This window comes from Phyllostomus discolor, chromosome 5 (genome assembly GCF_004126475.2).
Source record: "Phyllostomus discolor isolate MPI-MPIP mPhyDis1 chromosome 5, mPhyDis1.pri.v3, whole genome shotgun sequence".
Classification (NCBI taxonomy): Eukaryota; Metazoa; Chordata; class Mammalia; order Chiroptera; family Phyllostomidae; genus Phyllostomus; species Phyllostomus discolor.
The window spans coordinates 29432072-29452565 of record NC_040907.2 but is presented as its reverse complement, the minus strand read 5'-3'; the positions used below and the strand labels follow the sequence as shown (position 1 = coordinate 29452565).

The 20494-nt window shown below is 55.6% G+C and overlaps 1 protein-coding gene across 2 annotated transcripts; it reads right to left on the bottom strand.

Moving 5' to 3' along the window:
• Positions 1-1695: 1695 nt before the first annotated feature.
• On the bottom strand, positions 1696-20028 carry TIE1 (tyrosine kinase with immunoglobulin like and EGF like domains 1). 2 transcript variants are annotated; one of them, XM_036025889.1, is made up of 24 exons: positions 19953-20028; positions 19608-19763; positions 16050-16367; positions 15868-15978; positions 14318-14473; positions 14059-14190; positions 13761-13901; positions 13418-13546; positions 12471-12616; positions 12087-12231; positions 10832-10990; positions 10531-10668; positions 10037-10333; positions 9361-9651; positions 8828-9018; positions 6608-6818; positions 6334-6444; positions 5920-6110; positions 4818-4931; positions 4642-4712; positions 3466-3506; positions 3281-3377; positions 3097-3196; positions 1696-2175 (listed from the first exon to the last, which is right to left on the bottom strand). In XM_036025889.1, exons 2-24 carry the CDS (start codon positions 19663-19665, stop codon positions 2104-2106), a joined length of 3420 nt encoding a protein of 1139 aa, XP_035881782.1. In that variant the 5' UTR covers positions 19666-19763; positions 19953-20028; the 3' UTR covers positions 1696-2103. The 2 variants fall into 2 exon arrangements, with proteins under 2 accessions (XP_035881782.1, XP_028368247.1); XM_028512446.2 differs by lacking the exon at positions 19953-20028 and having other exon boundaries at positions 19608-19846.
• Between the last annotated feature and the right edge of the window lie 466 nt (positions 20029-20494).

The window sequence follows — 20494 nt, the reverse complement described above, 5'->3', positions numbered from 1 at the left end:
TCATCTCAGGAGTGTGCTCTGGGCATGCTCCTAACCTTCACTCTTGCTCCTCTATAATGATCCATTCTCCACACAGTACCAGAGTGATTATTTCAAAAAACGCAGATCTGACCATGATACACACCCGCTTCCAGCTCTCCTGTGCTGTCTGTCCTTAGGATGAAGATCTGTGTCCTCAATGCTGCCTCTAAGGTCCAACACTGAGGGCCCCCTTCACCTCTCTGGGTTTATTACCCTCACGGAGCTATGTCCTTTCTTTGCTGCAGCCACATGGGGCTCTTTGCAGCTCCTGAACACACCTCCTGTCACAGGTGCTGTTTCCTCTGCTGAGTCCCTTCTGTTGGCGAGCCCCCACTGCTTCATAGCCCAGATGAAGATGTCGCTTTCTCCTTCGAAGCTTTCATGCTCCATCTCCTTTCTAGGTGTTACCCAGGTCCGCTCCCTCTCTTACAGCATCTTTTCCTATTTTTGTTTGTTTGTTTGTTTACATATCTATTTATATCGGTCCCCATCAGGGAGAACTTTCTAATCCCCACATCCTGGACCTGGCAATATCCCTGAAGTGGATCTGAAATGAAATTTCATTTTAGCAAATCCTACCTCCCTCACCCTGCATGGCCTCCCATTCACTCCAGTTATGTCTTCCTCTTAAGTTCAGCTCCACACATCAGCCATTCAGGTTTCTTCAGAACACCAATTCTGACAACCTGAACCCCCACCCCCATTCAACTCCCTGCATCGTGTGTATTACCTGTGGACACTGAGCACTGTGCACCAGCCCCAGTGCTGTGGAAATGTGCCTGCGTGATCTCCTTTAGTGCCAACAACAGTGAGGTAGCTGTCACTCATCCCATGCTTCAGAGAGGTTAAGTGACTTGACCAAGGTCACACAGATAGTGAATGGTATAGCAAGGACTTACACACGGGTCTGTGTGATTCCAGAATCTGTGCTCTTAACCACCAGGCCATATAATGTTATGTATTCTTTGATTTCATCTGATTCACTGAAAAAACATGTGTGAAGCAAGACAAGTGTTATTTCCTAGGGACCAGTGGGAGAGGACAGCAGTGACAAACCAAAAGGACAGGTAAACCTGAAGGCCACACAGCACAGAGCAGGATGTGGGACTAGCTTTCAGGACAAGGAGCACCTCCCAGCACACTAGGAGACCCCGAGGAAGGCAAAGGAATCCTCCCTCGGCTGGCTAAAGATGGGAGTCAACTCTGCCTTTCCCCTTTGGGGCCCACAAGCTGGGCTACCAAGCCAGGAAAGGGCGCCTAGAGACATAAAGAAAAGTAGGAGCTTCAGACGGGCCAGAATCTGTCTGGTGCTGAGGTGTCAGTCTGAGCTGAGGCTGGGCCACAGCTGGTTCTGGCATGGACTGTTTAGACAGAGCAGAGAATGCTAGGCTGGCAGCTACCTAGAGATACAGGGAGCCATGTGGGTGATGGGGCTGCAGAGTAGTGAAGAGATCAGGGGGAAATTGGGCTTTTCGTGTGACAAAGATGTGGCAGTGGTGTAGGTGTAGAATTGTTCTTCCAGAACATCTCCCACTGTGGAGAGGCAACCCCAACAGGGGGATCGGATCTACACCACTAACTAGGAACAGCATTCCTTTTCCTGGAAAGTCCACTTTCTCTGTCTTTGGTTCACCTTTTCCCTGGGATTGGCCAGCATTAAAAGTAGACATTGGATGGAGTTCTCAGAGCATTTATTTTTTTTTCTGATTACAAGGCCAGGAGTGGGGAATAGCAGGACAGGGCATGTTAGTGGAGTGAGCGCTGGCTAGGGTGGAGGAGCCGGAGGAGAAGTAGGGGGTGAGTGTAGGGAGTAGAAGAGGAGCACCTGTGTGGAGCAGCTGAGCTAGAAGGAAGGTTGTGAAAGCAGCTGGAAGAGTAACTGCAGGAGGCAGGGAAGCAACGTCAAAGGATGAGGACCCAATTCCCCTAAGCCCACCCCAGCCCTGGATCCCCTATTACTTCCTTAAGTTAAAAAAAAAAATCCTTGAGGCAGCCCAGGTCAGAGGCCACAAAGATCAGAAGTCACAGGTTGGAGAGTGGCTGGCTCTGGCCAGCAGAGCCAGGTTCTGCCTGGACAGCAGCTCAGGCCTCCTCAGCTGTAGCGTCGATGCCCGCGTAAGTGAAGTTCTCAAACAGCGACATGTTCACATAGGCCTGGGGAGCAAAGCAAACTTTAGTGGGGGCCAGGGATGGGGCAGCTCTGGCTTGGAGGTCCTCGACTTCCATGTGGTTGGGTGTTTGAAGACACACAGGTTTGTTCTGGAGTCTCAAGACAGCCCCATGGTCAAGAGCGGCCCTCACGAGCCCAGAACAGCAAGGGCATGAGACCACAGTTGAAGGCTCAAGTGAGAGACCCTTGACACAATTGTTAGATAGGACTTTTTCATGCACGCATCCAATGAGTTTTTTGCTCACTCACTCATTCATTCATTCATTCACTTATTCCTTTATTTATGAAGCTTTTTTTGATGATTTACCCATTCATGTGACTATTTGATTATTCCTTAATTCTTAAGCTACTTTACTATAGCTATTTTGTCATTAATTCATATGAAGAGCTCTTTGTATTTACAAATGTATTACATTTATTTTGATATATTTCTTTATAATTATTTGGTAATTCATTTACTCACATGGTTATTAGATTTAATTATTTTTTGTTACTCACGTGATCATAGCATATGAATATATCATCTATCTACTAATTCTATTCATTCATTCACTCATTCATTTACCATAGCATCCCTCCCTCCCTCCCTCCCTCCCATTTCTTTAGTTGATCACTAATGTATTGCACTCTGGTTCTGTGACAGGTGAGGAGAGGTGTCCTAGATGAGACAAGCAGTCTGGGACCTGGGACCTAGAGAGGGGTTTGCTGCTGGGGCTAGCATAACCTTGGAAAAGTTTATAAGGGCCTAATGTTCAACTTATTGAGAGCTGGAAAGGGGATCCTGGCCTGGCTGTGTTGGCAACTAGTGGTAGGGACCGGGACCTGGAGGCTGACGCTGGCTCCTGTGTGAGGGCAGTCCCATGAGTCTGGGCTTGACTGGTCCTCATCAACCCCAGTTTCCTCACCTTCCTGGCTTCCAGCATTCGGCCTAGCTGCAGCGCAATCTGGGCAAAGGGAGGTCGCTCGTAGGGACGGTCCCGCCAGCACTGACGCATCAGCTCGTACCTGCAGAAAGGAGCATTGTTGAGATGAGGGGTCAGGGCTGACTGGGGTGATGGGGTCACAGGGCTCAAGGCTGAGGTGACTTACACTTCATCATCACAGTTCCGAGGCTGCTCCATGCGGTAGCCCTGAGGCAGCTTCTCATAGAGCTCAGCACAGGTCATGCCACAGTAGGGCGTGCCCCCTGCAGGAGGGGACAAAGCTCCCTCAGCCTTGGGCCCCAGAGGGGGTAAGGTGGGGGCATCCTGGGGCATGAGGGGTCAGGGACTCACCAAGGCTCACAATCTCCCAGAGGAGGACCCCAAAAGACCAGCTGAAATGAGGAGGATGCACTTAGTTACCTTTAGGCCCCAGGGCCAGCATTTTAGTGCCTGTCTACCTCCGTTTGCTGCCCATCCCAGCCCCTGCGCATGTCTATTCTGTATGTATCTGGTGTTAGCCAGCTATTGCCTCTGTTCCGTTGAAACTCCTTCATGGCCTCGCCCAGGTTCCATGTAATTGTAGCTAGCATTTTTACTGCACATTTACTATGGGCCAGGCACTGATCATTTAATGTATGCATGAATGCATTTAACGCTCACACCAACCCTGTAATATAGGTACTGTCACTACCCCCATTTTATAGATCTTGCCCAAGGTCACACAACTAGTAAGTAGTGGAACTGGGATTCAAACCCGGGCAATCTAGCTCCAAAGCCCTTGCTCTTAACTGGCTCTTATAGTTTAAAAACGTCCATGCATGTGAGAGTCAGGCAAGACCAGGATGGGAGTTCTAGTGGAGGGAGGGAATAGAGGGGATTTGGGAGCAGAAGCAGGAAGTAGGCAAGTGATGATGAGAGTGGTGGTTGGCGTGGTGGACAGTGGCCAGGGCAGGCCAGGGCTTGGGGCAAATAGGCAGAGCCAAGGCTGGAGGACTAGGCAGGCTAGGTTTCCCAGAGAGAGGGGGTGGGGTGTGTGTGTGTGGGGTTGTTGTGGGGGGGGGGGGGTGGGGAGCACAGAGGAGTCTTAGGGGTCATGTTCTGATTAGGTCCCCATGTGGGAATGACCCTGCCCTTTAGAGAGGAAGGTAAGAGCATTCCTGAGTGGTCTCTCCCCACCACTGGGCATTATCCACCAGCATCCCTAAACCTCTCTAAGGTGTCCCCCAGTCTCTTAGACAAACACTGCCCTAAACTACCCCTATCCCAGTCCTACCCCTGAAACACCTTCTAAGACAAAACTTCCTTCCAGCTAGCTCCACTACTTTCCCATTAAGATGCTGGGCATCACCAAGGTATACCCAAGATACACCAGCACCACACCTGTACCACACCAGAAGCACACCCTGGGATGTTCATGTCATGCCTTGGACTACCTGAGGCATGTCTGAGATGTGTCCATCTCAGGTTATGCCTGTGTGCACCCTTGGAGGCCAGGCCCTCTTGCCGCTTCCCCCCCCCCCCACTTACACATCACTCTTGGTGGTATAGACGCTGTAGTTCAGGGACTCAATGGCCATCCAGCGCACTGGGAGACGCCCCTGGGAAAGAGTACTCTTGAGGGTTGGGTGAAGAGGAAGGTCCTGTTTAGAGGGCTCTGGGGAGCAGGGCCAGGCCTGGAACCTGAGCAGAGGACTGAGGCTTACCATTGTCTTCTTCACATAAACCTCCTCCCCGCGAGAAAGGCCAAAGTCAGCAATCTTGGAGGCCAGGTTCTCTCCAACCAGCACATTTCGGGCAGCCAGGTCCCTGTGGATGAACTGCAGGCACGGTCAGAAGTCAGGAGAGACTGGGGATGAGTGAGTCCAGGACTCCTGAGTCAGTGATGGGGCTGATCCCATGGCCAGTTTTCATGGCCACCCTCAAAGCCTTTAGTAGCTCCTTCTTCCTACCCACCCAGGCCTCCTGGATCAGCGACTCCCGCCTCAGAAAAACCACAGCACCGCTGCTGTCCTCCCTACCTTTCTATGCTATGGCCATGACCAAGCTCAGCTGTTATCTTCCTTCCTGGGGCAATGGTGGGCTTTATCCTAGTGATCTTATTGTACCTCCCCCTCTTTGCATGCTCCCTACCTCCCTCTCTCCCTTAATTGATGAGAGTGGGGAAGGCCCTTCTCTTGCCCAAAGTGACCCTTTCCCTTGAGTTTCAAGTCTTCTCCACTTGACCCTCCACCTTCTTCAGAGACCTGTATCCATCAACCCCTCCCTCTGCCCTGCGCCCCCTCTGCTTTCAAAGATACTCAGAACTTTACGACCTTTAAACTTCCTTCCCTCAGTCTCCTATTCCCCTACTCCTGCTGTCCCTCTCTCCTTTCATCCAGGCAGGATGTCTGGGGACTTGGACTCTAGCTCCACTCTCTGCTCCACCTTTACCTTCTCCTGGTAGGCCTCCCTCCCTCCCTCACCATTAGTGTCACCACCTGTGGGGTGACAGTTTCCACATTGTTGTCTCCAGCCTCTCTCCTGAGCTCTAGGCTGGTATCTCCAACTGCTAATTCAATGCCTCCACCAAGATGTTCCTTGGATGCTTCAAATGCAATAGTGCCTTCACACCTGCTTCTCATCCTGTGCTCTCACCCACCTGCCCAGACCAGCACCTCAGGATCGTGTCCGTCTCTCGACTCCTCAATCCCACATCCAATGATTTTATCTCCTGAGGTCAGCCCAGTGGCCTCCCCTCTTCCCTGTAGCGTACCCTCCCTCCCTGCACTCACACACACACACACACACACACACACACACACACACCTGCTTCTCACTCAGGTACTGCATGCCATTGGCAGCATCACTGGCAAAACGCAGCAGCTGCCGGGAGCTGAGGGTGGAGGCTGTTCCATGCTCTCGGGCAAAAGCTGGGTCTGTTTCCAGGACCCGGCTTTTCCGCAGAAAATCTAGCAGGTTCCCATAGGGGGCGTATTCAATAGCGATATACAAGTAACCTGGGAGGTGGGGAGATACATGGTTACATGGTGGTAATTTACATACAGGCAACTCGGTGGCGGCAGGTACCCAATGGTAGTAGACAGGGTGCCGGAATCATGAAGGAGAGTGAAGGGTCATGTTTGGGTGACCTGAAGCTCCCAGAGAGCTACTGATGTGGAAGAGATGCTGGCCACTGATGGGGGTTTTAGAGAAGGGGAAGGTGATGGATTGGGGGCTTACCACGGTTCTCACAGGCTCCCAAGAGGTTAATGATATTGGGGTGATGCCCCAATTTGCACAGAACTTCCAGTTCTCCCGCAAAGTCACGATGGTCGTTTTCAGAGGCATATTCTGTGTAAAGAATCCAGTCTCACTTTTGCCAGAAATAATTCTGGAGGAAGGGCATGGGCTGGTGAGGGCTGAGGTCATTTGCTGGAGGGGGCCAGGTGGGGCCTAGGATCTGTGGGACAAAGGAGAGGGTCAGGGCTGGGGTCAAGGGTCACTCCCAGCAGACCTTTCAGCATCTTGATGGCTGCGTTCATCTTGAGCCCGTCCTTCTTGATCATGGCCCTGATGACCTGGCCAAAGTTCCCCTCCCCGATGAGGTCCTCAAAGGTGATGTCCTCCCACTCCAGCACCGGGTAATTCAGAGGCTCAGGCTGTGGTTTTGGTCGCCGGGTCAGTGTCAACGTGCCTGAGCTGAACTGCAGGATGGTCTCCTCACCCTTCACAGAATGGGACAAGTGGACAGAGAGTCCACACAAGAGACATGGGCTCAGCAAGAGGCACAGACAGGCAGAGTGGTCAGACAAATGGAGACCCAGACAGAAGGCATCCCTGTGGTCAGCCAGGGACACACACAGACAGAGGGCACATATTGAGGCTGAATCATAGGAGGTGGGGCTATGGGTGGGCCGTTGGGTGGACAGATGTCCGTGGAGAGAGGCTGTAGCCTGGGGGTCAGGTGTGCAGGTTGCAGGAAGAACAAGGAATGGGTGAATTTGCTAGAAGCCATAGTCTGAGTCAATGGGAGGATGATATCTCTAACATCTAAAACAGAAAGGAACTGGAATGAATTGTGATGGGGAGCAGTGAGCTGATCCCACTACCGAGCTTTTTTTTGTCACTAGGGATGCCCTGGAGAGGTTTCCAGCCTTGAGCCATGGGCTAGGGTTCATTTATTCATTTATTGAGCTCCTACTGCATGCTAAGCTCTGAGCTGCTCACAGCCAGGGGAGGGGCTTTCTTCTCTACAGCAGCAGAAGCAGGGATCACCACGGTCCACCCACTTGGCATCCACTCATAGCTCTAAAACCACCTTGGGGCCTAAAGATAGAAAGACCATAACAAAGAGAAACATCCTCTCCCCAACAGCTGAGAAGGAGCTGGGCCACTGGGCAGGGCTGATGGCAGCAAAAGGAAAGAGTAGAACAGGAGGGCAAGGTTAGCTGTCAATATGGTGGGGCTCCCTAAGTGAGCCGAAGCCCAGCTTGATGGGGTAGGGGTGGGGACAGGGGTCACATTGATTTGCATGAGACATGGATGGCAGAAGGCATGCGCTAGCATGCACACGCATGCTCCAGTGGTGGTACCATATGCAGGTGTATCCAAGCAGAGGTCCACATGGACATGTATAGAGGCACACAGGCATATACATGAGGGTGCTCACAGGGATGTACCTGTGCGTGCACACAGGGCACACACTCAGGTGCACACCTGCATGCAGGCACATGTAGCAGGGGTACAGCTTGATAAATGTTAGCACAATATATATGTTAAAGGCTGCCTTCCCACCTCCTTTCCCCAACATTGGGGCCCATGGCGCTCCCCCACCATGGCAGCAGCAGCAGCTTTTTGTGTGCACTGACCGCAGAGGGAGGGCCCACGCAGCCTGAACAAAGAGGCCGATTGAATCTCTGAAGGGAGCTTTTAAAGTCATGGCAAAGACAATAGCTTTGGACACTAGGCTTTCTATCACAAGGATCAGCTCTTGAGAGAGAAGAGGGTCTTTCTTTGAAATGCCAGAGCTGTAAATATCAAGAGCCCCAGGCACAGAGGACCAAGGGCTGAGTCCAGGTCATAAGTTGCAACCATGGCAAAGATCTCAGAGGAGACAGGGCCAGGGGGTAGGAGAGAAGGGAGGAGGTGAGCAATGGGAGGTGATGAGATGAGATGACACGGGGTGCTGAAAGATGGGCCAGCACCCTACCTTCACTCCTAAGGACCACAGAAGGACAGAAAATTCAGACAGGTTTGCAGGGAAGCCAGGAAGAGTGGAGGCTTATTTCCTTTCTCAAGGAGCAACGGGTGAGGCTGCAGGCCTAGCACAGCTCTAGGGTGGCAGAAACAGCTGTGGAAGGTATTGTAGCCAAGGGTCTGAGGGTCACAGATATACTGTCTTCCGCAGGGTACAGGGAAGCACCCAGAGTCCTTGAGTCTCCCCATGGAAGCCCTGGGATTTGCAAGGATGGAGGATGGGTTGAACAGCTCACTGAATGAGCAGCCCTTTGGCAGGAAGCCACAGAAAGGCTGAGGCCCGCAGCCACAGCTGTATGCGGATGGAAGCTGGCCCCAAGCTGGGGAGGGCCTGCCAGGACAGAGGCCAGACATGCATGCACATACACACAAACACACACACTCGAGTGTACGAGTACTTGTCTGCACAGAGGTAGAAACATATACACATGGGATCTGCATGCGTGTGCCCTAGGGCTGGGACAGGTGAGTGACTGACCGATCCTGACTGGTAGGTGAAGGTGCGTCTGCGGTGCAGGCAAGTTCTGCGGATGCACACCAGGGTTAGGAGGGCGGCTAGGATGGTGAGGCAGGTGGCAGACATGGAGCCCACCACGGCCAGGATCAGCTGTTGGTCTAGGCCCTCTTTAGCTGCCCGGATCTCCTGAACTGGGCCCTCGCTCTGCAGCCCTGGACACAATAAGATGGGCAGATCAGGGGGACACCGGGGTCAGGAAACCCAGAGACCACCAGAGGTCACACAGAGGGAGGGGTCAGAGATCCCAGTACCAGGGAGGGGTCAGGGATGTCTGGCCCAGGGCCAATGGGTGATTGGAGTGACATGATTTTCCCAACAGGAGAATAGCAGGTCATAAGAGGGGAAGGGTCAGCGTCCCCAGCACCAGGACTTGTGGCACTTGTTTGGGAGGGGCTTTGGGATGCCCTAGCTCCAAGGCAGGGGATCACGTGGAGGGAGGGATTCCTGAGACTGACCCCAGGGTCCAGGAGTCCCCACGGGCCTGTCCCTCTCACCATTGCCCAGGGTGGACTCTTCCACGGTATTGCTCCAGTCACCGGGGCCCTGGACACTGGCCCGCACACGGAAGAGGTAGCGTGTGCTGGCATTGAGGCCCCGGACAGTGGTGCTTGTCTCCTCGGGCCTGTCCACGTCTATCCACAGCGGGTCTCCTGAGCCCCCAGCCACCTGCACCTCCACGATGTACTTGGATATAGGCCCAGCCGGAGCCTCTGGGCGCTGCCACATCAGCTGGATCTCAGAGTCTGAGAGGGCCTGAGCATGGACGTGTTGGGGGGCTGGGGGCCCTGCAGAGATGGGGATGGAAAGGCAGGGCTCAGACAGGACCGCATTATGGAGCTCTGGGGTCAGACAGATCACCTGCTCTGGTGGTGTCCCCTCCGAGGACCCCAGAATGGAGCTACCCTGCCAACCTCCTCCTTTCCTCTTGGGCTGAATTCCTTCCTGTCCCTCTGGTCTCCTTCACCCTTGAGCTTCTGCTTCCCCTTATTCTCCTTATATCCAAAGCCTTCCTGGTGTTCCAGGTCCTCCCAGGCTCATGTCTTCCAGGTGTCCCGGGTTTCTTCACCTCCATCCAGTCTCCTGTAACCCCCCATGCCCTTCTGGGTCTCAGGTGTCCCTTGTGGCCCCTGTCCTCCCCTCGTTCCGAGCCCACCTCCTTCTCGAGCATACCGCTGAGGGGCAGAAGCACACGTGTGGGGGGTGAGGCCGGGCCCAGGAGGGTGCAGTGGTAGAGCCGCACATCCAGCTGGTAGTGGATGCCAGGCGTGAGTCCGGTCAGGAGGGCGGTGCGGGCCTGGGGGGACGAGACGTTCTCCCGCCGCTCCTGTCCCCGTGCCCCGTCCCACAGGCGCAGCAGGAAACCGTCGCCCACCAGTGGCCCAGGCGTCGAGGGTAAGGACCAGCTCACTCGCAGCCGGTCAGGGCCCTCCACATGCCAGCCCTCCAGCCATGGCTGCAAGGAGGGCTCTGGGGCCAGAGGTCAGGGGTCAGAACTGTCCAGTGGGTCCTTGGGGCTGGACTGGACAGTGATCCCCAGCGGACAGAGTGGGACAACCTTCAGTGGGAAAGGCAGGGGCCCGTGGGATGGACAACGCTTGACAAACCCTGAGTGCACAGGACAATAAGCGCTGGGGGACAGGAAGGGATGACGCTTGGTGTCTCACCAGGACAATCTGTGGTCATGAGGGTGGGAGGCCCCCAGGCCCCTTCCCCGCCTTCCCCGGGTCTGCTCAGCTGCACGCGGACATTGTATCCTGTCCTCGACCTCAGGTTCATTAACGTCACATTCTCACTGGGGTCCACTGGGGTGGGTGCAACAGCAGGCATTGTCCAGGTTTTCCATGAGCCACCCTGCTCCCTTCAGCCCCCTGTTCCCCTTATACCACTCTCCCTCCCCCTCTTGCTCCCCTTCTCCCCTCGTTACTGCACCCTGTCCCGCCCCAGTGCCACCCCCCCCCCACTCACCCACAATGGCAGACCAGGCCATGGCGCTGTCCTGGGGCCGGTAGTGCAGGCGGACAGAGGTAATGGGTCCGTCCCCAGAGTAGGAGACCAGTGGGGACACCACAAGCTGGCGGCTCTGCTTGGCCAGGAGCCTGGGAGCAGTCAGGGGCACCGGGGGCACTGCCGGGACACTCAGGGTAAGGTGGAGCCCAGAAAGCTCACCCAATCCTCAGAAGCACCAGAGGAGTCATGTTCTCATCGAAAAAGACACCTTGGGTCTCAGTTTGGATCTGGACTGGGAAGACCAACTTCGACAGATGACCAGAGTGGCCGTGGCCCCAGGAGGACAGCGCTCTGGCCCCTGGGCAGTGTGGGGCACAGGAGTCTGACGTTATGACACATGTTTAAATATATCATCTAATTTACTCTTCATAGCAACCCTAACCAAGTAAGTGCCGATATCCTCCTGTTACAGAGAAAAAACCCACGAGGGGCTAAAAAACTGGCTTAAGGTAATGAAGCCAGGAATGTGTAGAGTGAAGACTAGAACCCAGGTCGTCTGGATCCGAAGCCTGGGGAGAAGGAGAGGAGAAAGGCCGGAGGTGGAGCCCTGGGGCCCTGCCACTATTCCCTGGGGCTGGGGGGTGGGGCTGCAGCGGGGTGGGACGGGGCTGGTGAGCCAGTGGGAGGAGTGCGAAAGGGGAAGTGTGGGCTCACGTGGGGAGGAGGGAAGGTGGGAAGCAGAGGGAAAGGGGACCCAGGAGGTGGCAGGGGGTGTGAGTGGCCAAGGCTTATGGTGTGGAGAAGATGAAGGGACACCTGGACCGGGTGGGCATGCTCTGTTCCGAGCAGTCCTGGGCACTGGCAGCTCCCTCCTCATTTGACCTCTGGGAAGCAGGGCAGGACACCCTCTCCTGGTACTGAGTGCCCTGTGACGTGGTCGGAGGGGGAAGCGGCATCCCAAAGGCAGAGTTAAAGGCCACTGTGTGTGTCTGTGGGACGTGGAGAGGACCAGCACGGCCAGGCAGGAGGCTGCGTGAGGCCAGAGAGTGTCCCGTTTCTGGGGCATGGGATGCCCTTTCCAGACGGGGCTGAGCGGTGCTCCCACCTCAACGCTGCCCAGCCTGGGCCTCTGGTTGGCCATATGCCCTCTTCTTTGCCGGATGCGGGGCTGTGACCCAAGATGCCCTTGCCCTTCCTACTACGATGCCCAGTCTGAGCAGCACTGGCTAGTGCCCACACTGCCTGTTATCCATCCACCATGGATATCACTAACCTTTGACATTGACTTTGAAGCGCCGGCTGTCTTGACCACCAGACATGGACACACGGCATTCCCAGAGCCCACTGTCCCCAAGAGCCACATGTGGCACCTCGAACTCAGCTGTAGTCCTGTCTGGCTCTACAATGGCCTTGGTAGACTAAGAGAGACAAAGAAAAAGACAAACCAAAGACAATGTACGTCCATTTGGCAGGTACGTGTCTGTAGACTGATGAAGGGGCCACAGCCAGGAGGCAGGCCCTCTGCAATTAGCTCGACCCCATTTGAGCCATGCTCAGGCCAGTGGGTAGAGCTTGCAGAAAGCCCTGAGGGTCAGAGGTCTGAGGAACCAACTGTGACACTGGCGGTGGGGGCCCTGGCTTGGGCTCACGAGCTGACCAGGAGGACAGTGCCGTCGGGCTTGTGGAGCTCCATGCTGCCCCGCACTGGGAAGGGGTTCCCCGAAGCTGCACAGTTGATCCGGGGCCTCGTCCCCAAGTTGAACTCCAGTTCTGAGGCCACATCTAGGATCTGGGGGATCCGGTCTGGGGAGAGAAAGGACACTCATCCTGGAGCCATCACGAGGGCCGACACATGAGCCCCAAAGTGACCTTCGTCTCGTCATGCACCTCAGTGGAGGCGCTGCCAGCTGCCCAGTCGCTCAAGCCGAAAAGCCAGCAGAGTCCTGCGCGAGTCCTCTAAGGCCCTGGTGCCCCACGGCTGACCAGCTGCAGAGTCTACCTCCTGCACCCACCTCCCCTCCTGGGAGTCTTTCGTACCCAAATCAGTGCCCTCACAGGACGCGGCCTCGTGGCCAGAACACCGGTTCAGGCCTCCTCCGTTTCTGGGCCCTGCAGAGACCATCTGGGGTTTCCCATTCTGCTCCACCCGGCAGCAGAGGTCCTTTCTCAAACACAGACCTGACCACCTCGTGCCTCTTCAACAATCCCTTCCTGCCCCTCTCATACTAAGTGCAAACCAGCTGGCCTGCCATTCCAAGTCCCCAGGATGTGACTTCTTCTGACCACTCCCCAGCGCCCCCTACTCCTCTGTCCTGGTACCTGGGCCTGTTGCCCAGGCTCTTTTCCCAGCCGTCTTCTCTCTTTGTCCTTCATATCCCACCTCAGGTCTTGCCTCTTCCCGGAGCCCTCTCTGCCCACCTCGGCCCATCCTCTGGGCAGCCCCCCACCGGGGCTGCTGCTCATCTCATATGGATGGTGTAGCCTGGGTGGTGAGAAGTCCTTCCGGACCATGGGCTCCCTGAGGGCGGGACTTAGAGTGTCAACGGAGATGTGTCTGGTGAAGGTTGGCTTGTCTCGAGGGACCTGAGACCCCTGTGTTCATACCTGACTTGTCACAGTGCACTCCATGCCATGGGGAGGGGCACACACAGCCACTGAAGCGGTCGCAGGTGCCACCATTCTGACACTGGCACTGGAGGCTGCAGTCAGCCCCAAAATGACCAGGAGCACAGGCTGGGAACAGAAGGGGTGTGGTTAGAGAGGCCCAGGCCAGGGGGAAACAAAGGTACAGCTGGGGCCTGGGTAATGACAGGCTGGGTGGAGAGGGCACCGGTTAGGTGAGCAGGGGACTAGGGAGGGCTTGGTGTGCAAGTCAGGGCCAGAGTCAAGGGCACGCTTGTGGCCAGCTGTCTGGGTCAGGGGCCACGGAGAGTAGGTGAATGCATACCTTCCTGGCACTGGCTTCCTCTCCAGCCAGATCCACAAGAACAGCCATAGGGGTCTGGGAGGCAGAAGGTGAGGCCGCGGCAGCCTGATGGACTTGGGCACTGCTCCTGGCATCGCTGCCCAAAATGGCCCTCTCTGCAGGCTGGAAATGGGGCATGTGGTGCAGGAGCCTCCGCTGGGTCCCAGGCTCTGGGACCCACTCGGCACTCTCATCTGTCAAGCTCCATCCCGTGGTTCAAGGGTCTTCCCCCATTCAGGCCTCCTCTCCCGCTTAGATCCTAGCCCCCCTAGCTCCTTACCCTGCTCGCAGCGGGTACCAGTGAATCCAGGGGGGCACACACACTGGCCATCCTGGTCATGGCAGACGCCTCCATGCAGGCAGCCTGGGCATTCCTTGGTACAGCCTGGTCCCCAGCGCCCTGCCCTGCAACCTGGAGGAATGTGCTTTCAGCAGATGACCTTTGCCCACCTGACCACGGCTGCTGGGGACCCACAGGAAGTACCCATAGGGCTCCCAACCTCCCACACCACCCGCCACCTTTGCTTTCTGCCCCTAACCCCGCACGATGAGCCGAAAGAAGGCGCTGCCCAGGGGGCTGGCTTCCAGGTAGGTGGCACTGTAGATGCCGCTCATTGATGGCTGTGCGTTTGGGAGCTGCAGCAGGAACTGCTCATCCTGGGCCTCGTGCCAGTCCAGGGTGTAGAAGTAGGATCCTGGGGGCACAAGTGGGTTAGGGGCCTCAGCGCCATGTGAGAGCTGATGTCCCCTCTCTCTGCTCCCCTGCCCAGGGCATCATGGGCATCGTGCACTGTGATCCCACCTGGGAGAAGGCACCAGTGGGTGTTTGTACCCAAGCCAGAAAGCTGGGAAGCATCCTCTCTCCATAATCCAGCAGCCACTCAGTAAATCACAGGTCCTGCTTAGCCTGTCTCCTTTCCTCTCCTAAAGCGTCCTCTTCTCTCTAAGCCCACCACCGCCTGCCACCCTGGTCCCCACTTCCTATAGCCTCCTGAGTGGTGGGTCCCTCTGCCGCCAGTGTCCCTCTTCCCCATCCGCCTCTACTCAGCAGCCAGTGTGCTTTTCCCTGCAGCGGGTGCCTCTGCGGCTCCCTGCTTACCCTCTTCAGCAGTCCTCCACTGCCCTCAGGGCCACGTCCAACTCTCTGGCCTGGCCCTCTAGCCCCACGCCTCTCCACAACCTGCCTGTCGTCTACTGTTCCTGAATTCCTGAATTGCTGGTTTCTCTTCCTGCCCTCGCTCTCCCTCCTTCTTTGTCTGGCTAATTCCCATTCCTCCTCCGGGGCTCAGTTCAGGTGTCATCCACTCAGGGGTTTCTCCCAGGGAGCATCTCCCTCCAGGACCTGCAGACCCTAACATTAGATGAGCGCCCTGTCCCTGTCTGCACCCCACCCGCACCCCCAGCCTCTTTGCTCGGGACTGAACAGAGACTGCAGGGAGTGCAGGTGTACCTGGCTATCCCTACGGTTCAGAGGGCCTGGAGCTCAGGAGGCAAATCCATTCACCCAGGGGAAGAGTCTTTCTTCCTCAAGAGCCCAAGGCCCCAAAAGGCACCCAAAGGGCTGTGGGTCTGAGGGTGGAGGGCAGAATCTTTGTGGCCACAGAGAAAAACAGCGGGTGGCTGAGCTCCCCAGGTCTGGCCAGCCCCCAGCATACATCTGGACAGATCTCCAGAAGACCCTAGCCTTTCCCTGCTGGTGCTCGGACTTGGTTACCAGTTCTGTTCTTCCCCAAGGGGACTGCTGCTCCCTGACACGTGGGCTCTGCGCCTGAGAGCTCCCAGGAGAGAGTCAAAGGTGAGGGTTTAACACAGTGCTAACTTGGGGATGACAGGGGTGGAGGTTGGTGACCATGTTGCCACTGGTCCTCTGGGGGCAGCAGGAGGACAGCTCCGAGCTAGAGGTGGATGCAGGTGCTTCCATGGACCTGGTCCAGGACAGAGGGCGCCCTGGAGTTGGCCAGCGGGTAACAGGTGTATAGGAGTGAGGGGTGTGCCAGGGGCCAAAGCTGGGGGTGCTGAGGGCCATGGTGGTGTTGGGGTGTCAGACCTATGGGTTTTCCTGCCCACCCAGCTCAAATGCTCCCCTCACCATTGCTCTTCCAGATCACATCTGTCTTCTTCTCCTTGAGCACACGCGCAGCAAGCACAGCCGTGTCGCCTTTGTTCACCGTGTGTGTGACTTTGTTCGGGAGCAGCTGGGCTGAGGGATGGAGAGAGGGTGGGGTCAGAGGTCAAGGGCAGCCCCTCTTCTCCCTCCTGACAGCCACTCACCTCCCTGGCTGTTGTGTACATAGAGGACGCGGGTGCGTTGGGCCCCGGAGCCGCCCACGCAGGAGAAGACGCCCATCAGGTCGGCGGGCTTTGAAAAGCCGCGCAGCGTGATCCGCTGGGAGCCGTTGCGGACCAGCTGCGGTGCGAGCCGGGGCAGGGGTGTGCGCACGATGCGGTCGTCCTTCTCCAGCAGCAGGGCCGGGCCCCAGGCGTCGGAGCCCCTGCCAGCGCCGGCCTCCCCAGACACGCAGGTCAGGTAGAAACGGTGTGGCTCCGTGCGGCGCAGATCAGCCAGCAGCGTCAGGTCGACCGCCGCGCCTGGGAAGGAGCAGCCGTCCTCCGAGATATACCTTCCTTCCTCCCCATCTCCCTTTTTCCCACCTTCAGGCTCCGCACTTGAGCAGGCATTTCTGTCCCATCCTTTCCTGCCCCTTCTCCAGTGCACTGACCCCTTTCCCTCCAGCCTCTTCTACTGAAAGAGCTAAAACAAAAACAAAGCCCCTCTCTGGCCTCCTCCCCTCCCTTCTCCTGCCAGATGGCTTCCCCTTGCAGCCCAGCTTTGGAAAGAATGATCTATGCTCCGTCTCTGTTTCCTTTTTCCCTGTCAGTCCCCTTGTCCCAACCTGTGTCTCAAACTGCTCTGCCAAGGGGAGCCGCTCTGCTTGCCCCTGACACGAGGATGCAGGCTGGAGGAGAACAGAACGCCTTGGAGGGGCTCCCTGCACCACATCTAGACCTGTTTGTTGTGCTGGGATTTAAGGCCGGAAAGGTTGGCTTCTGCAGCCAGGAGGTAGTGGGGCAGAAGGGAAGAGAGCTGTGGGCCCAGCGCAAAGCCGGAGACAGACAGGGCAGTCCGGGGCAGGCATGGGGCCCGTGCAGAGACCCAAGGTGGGCCCCGGGGCTTTGCCTTCCATAGAACTCCCGGCCTTGCTGGAGGACAATCATGGCCACACCTGTCCCAGGCAGGGTGCCTTGCTGGGAAGCACAGAGAAGGGGTGCCTGTCCCTTTAGGGGTGCCCCAGGGGCGGAAAAGATGCCTTCTGGGAGATGAAGACTCCCCTGGAGGGCCTTAAAGCTGGGCAGGAAGATATATTGGGTTGGCCAAAAAGTCCGTTTAGCTTTTTTCTGTAAAATAGAAGACACATTTTTCATTTGCCCTAATAACTTTATTGACTTGAGTATTTGAATGTGTCAGCTGTCTCCCCCTATTGGCTTCCAGTGGTCAGAGGCCAGGGGTGCTGCTACCCATCTTCCCATGCATAAGGCAGCCCCACAGCAGAGACTTTTTTGGACAAAATGTCAGTAGTACAAGCAACTTCGCAAACCACTTTCGACACGTTCCATTGGTCACAGCACCTTCTCCATACACTGCACAATTTTTATTATTGTATTTCAGTGCATTTTTACCTTTCTTGAAATAATAAAGCATAATATGCCTAAAATGTTGTGTATTTTCTTCCATCTCCCATATTAAAATGGCCACACAAAAATTCACCAATTTTGTTTTTTTAATGCACGCTGATGTGACAGTTGTCACAACACGATCTAACAAAATTGTTTCAAATGAAGTTAAAGACAACTACGCACTACTAGAGCCATCATTTGGAAACAAACAAACAAACAAACAAACTTTCTGAGGAGAACAGGGAGGGGGAGAGGCCAGTGGGAGGAAAGGGTGTTCTAGACAGAGGGCACGGCCTGAGTAAAGACATGGAATGGAAAGTACCACGGTGTGGACAGGACCACGTTTAAATTCAGCGTGGCTGGGGCGCACGATGTAAGGCAGAGTGAAGGGAGAGACCAGGCAGAGCTGGAGTCCAGGCCTCACTCACCACGTTGAGCCCTGGGAGACTCCTCGGCCACATGAGCCCGCAAACTGAGCTTCTCCTTCCCTGTCCCTGCCTGTTAACTGCCAAGTAATTAGTGTACATGCCTCTCAGCATATCAACTAATATTCTTCAAAAGTCTACCAGGGGAAACGACGGCCTGCCCCGTGCCGAGTACCTGGTTTCCAAGGGATCCTCACACCCCTCAGTGATGTCGGTGTCTTTCCGTTTACAGAGGAGGGACAATTATTCTACAGGCTTCCTTGAGCAAACTCATCCACTCCTTTGTCTTTAATACCACCTCTGAGTCAATAAGCCTGGGGCGGCCTCTCCACGTGGGCTGAGTGTCCGTCTGCTTTCCCCAAACCTGCCTCTGCTCAGTGCTCCCTGCCTCAGCGGACGGCACCAGCCACCTGAGACACAGACTTCGGAGTCATCTCGCTCTCCTACTGTCATAGTGATTCCTGTTTATTGGAGGTCAATTGTACACCAGGCACTTATGTTCTCTCACGTTGTCATCCTAACTGTCTGGGGAGATGGGCGTCATTACCTGGATTTTACAGCCAGGGAAGGAAGGCTAGAGAGGTCCTTGCCCAAGGTCATGTAATTAGTAGTGACCGGCAGAGCCAGGTTGTCTGACTCTCAAGTCCACACCTTTAAGCATTAGACTGGCTGTCCTAATCAGTCACAAAATTTTGCAAATCCTATTTCCTCCAAGCCTCTCCACTTTTTATCCCCATCTCCAAGCCCGCCTTTGCCTCACCCTTACCTTTACTCACCTGGACCATCCCAATAGCCACGCCCCTTCTTTCTCAACTCATCCACCAAAGTGACCCATCGAAGACCTTGTGAGTCTCTAGCCTACAATTCCCCAAGTCTCCCTATTGCCCTCAGGATAAAGTGCGTGGTCTTGAGCCCCTTGCTGCTCACACGCTGCCTCTCCTGCTGTGTTCCCTTCAGGAACCTTCTCTCCCAGGCACTTCCCTGCTTCTGAGACTCGCCTCTGTTGCTGGCTGCCTGGGATGAAGACCACTGGTCTCATGAAGTATTTCGTGATCCCCTTGTCATCTACTGCCCGAGGCAGACGGAGCACATGCTCCTCTGGAGCTCCTTATGCCAGTGCACTGAGCCCTCACCCCATGCCCTGTGTCCCCCACTAGACTGTGAACCCCTCAAAGGCAGCCTGTGTTTTAATCAGCTTTGGCCAGAACACTGAAGGAATCAGCTACTCCTTACTCAGAAGCCTCAGAAACCAAGTGCCATGCATTGCACCGGTAGCTCTGCGTGAATTACTTCATTTAAGCCCCGTGAGAGCTGTGGGAGGTCAGTGTTGTTTGACTTCACTGTGCAGATCTGGAGGGCTGCCTGCCTCTCAATGAATGGCCCACCATTTAGCACACTCCTGGGGCGTTGTTGGTTCTTGATGAGTGTTTGTCAAGTGAATAAATAAACTCAACACAATGGCTGTATGAGCACTTACTGAAAATTCTGCAGGCCCTGCTGTTCCCCACTGATCCTGAGAGTCCATGGCTGCCCTCCCCTCCCCCAACCTCCAGTCCCAGGCTGCAGTGATTTCTAGCACCTGATCCCACTTTCCAGGCATTCCTGGCCCTGATCCCACTTTCTACCTGATCACGGTATGGATGAAAGTGATGGTCGTGGTGATAGGGTTTACTGGGGGAGAAGCGGGGCCTTGGGGGTGGGGTTGCAGCATGGCTTGGGGGAGACTTACCAACATGAGAAGCCAGGAAGACGATGGGGAGCAGCAGTGGGGGCCCCAGCCAGACCATGCTCCGGAGGCTGACCAGGCCAACCAGGACAGGCTAGGCCCTAAGTCAGTGACTCTGGGTCTGGCTGCTCAGCCTGTGCTAGTCAGTGAGTGCTGGTGCTGGGGAGGAAAAGGAAATGAGGTGGCTTGGGTGGGAGGGAGGCCGGGGAGAGGGGTGGGAAGGACTTATCCTGCTTCTGGGCCTCTGGGCCCCCCAGTCTGATCCCCACAGGCTGGGGATGGGTGTGGCCTAGCAGGCCCTGGAATGGGGTCACTAAACGCAGGGGGAGGGTTGTGGTAAAAACAGACCTGGAGGCTGTCCGGCTGATTTTTTCCATCTCCTCCTCTCCCCTCCGTCCTCTGTCTTGCCAGCACACAGGAGGCAGGAAAGGGAGGAAGCCAGTGGCTTCCGCCTATTGAGGAGGGATAGGGGGAGGATATTGTTCTGGGGTCTCCCCTCCCACTCAGCACACACACACATACGACCCACAGGATTCCGCATGTGCCCCAGGACACAGCTACATGGGTCTCCTGGAGAGCAGTTCACGCATGTAACACGAGGCTCTTGTGGGCCCGTGAATGTACTCACTTAGAAGAACAAAATAACATACTAAATAGGGCAAAAAGGGACCTTCGATCCTATGTTGTGCGACTCCCATTTACAGATGGGAAACTGAGGCCTGCAGGGCTTGAGCGTACTCTGGGGTCATGGCAAAGCTAGGGCTTGAATTTCTGACTTGGACACTCCTCAGGGCACGCGTTAAGCAGATCCAGAGAGTCTCGTGTTCACAGTCCTCAGCTGAAACCACTAGCAGAGGCTTCAGCTCTTTGCCTGCCTGACGTCATTTGTT

What these genes read in the sequence shown, in the direction of transcription:
- TIE1 (XM_036025889.1), bottom strand. Translation starts at nt 19,665, where the DNA reads ATGGTCTGGCTGGGGCCCCCACTGCTGCTCCCCATCGTCTTCCTGGCT. An exon ending in CTTCCTGGCTTCTCATGTTG is followed by an intron (nt 16,368 to 19,607) that starts GTAAGTCTCCCC and finishes GCTCCTTCCCAG; the next exon opens with GCGCGGCGGTCGACCTGACG. An exon ending in GGGAGCCTGTGAGAACCGTG is followed by an intron (nt 6,111 to 6,333) that starts GTAAGCCCCCAA and finishes CCCACCTCCCAG; the next exon opens with GTTACTTGTATATCGCTATT.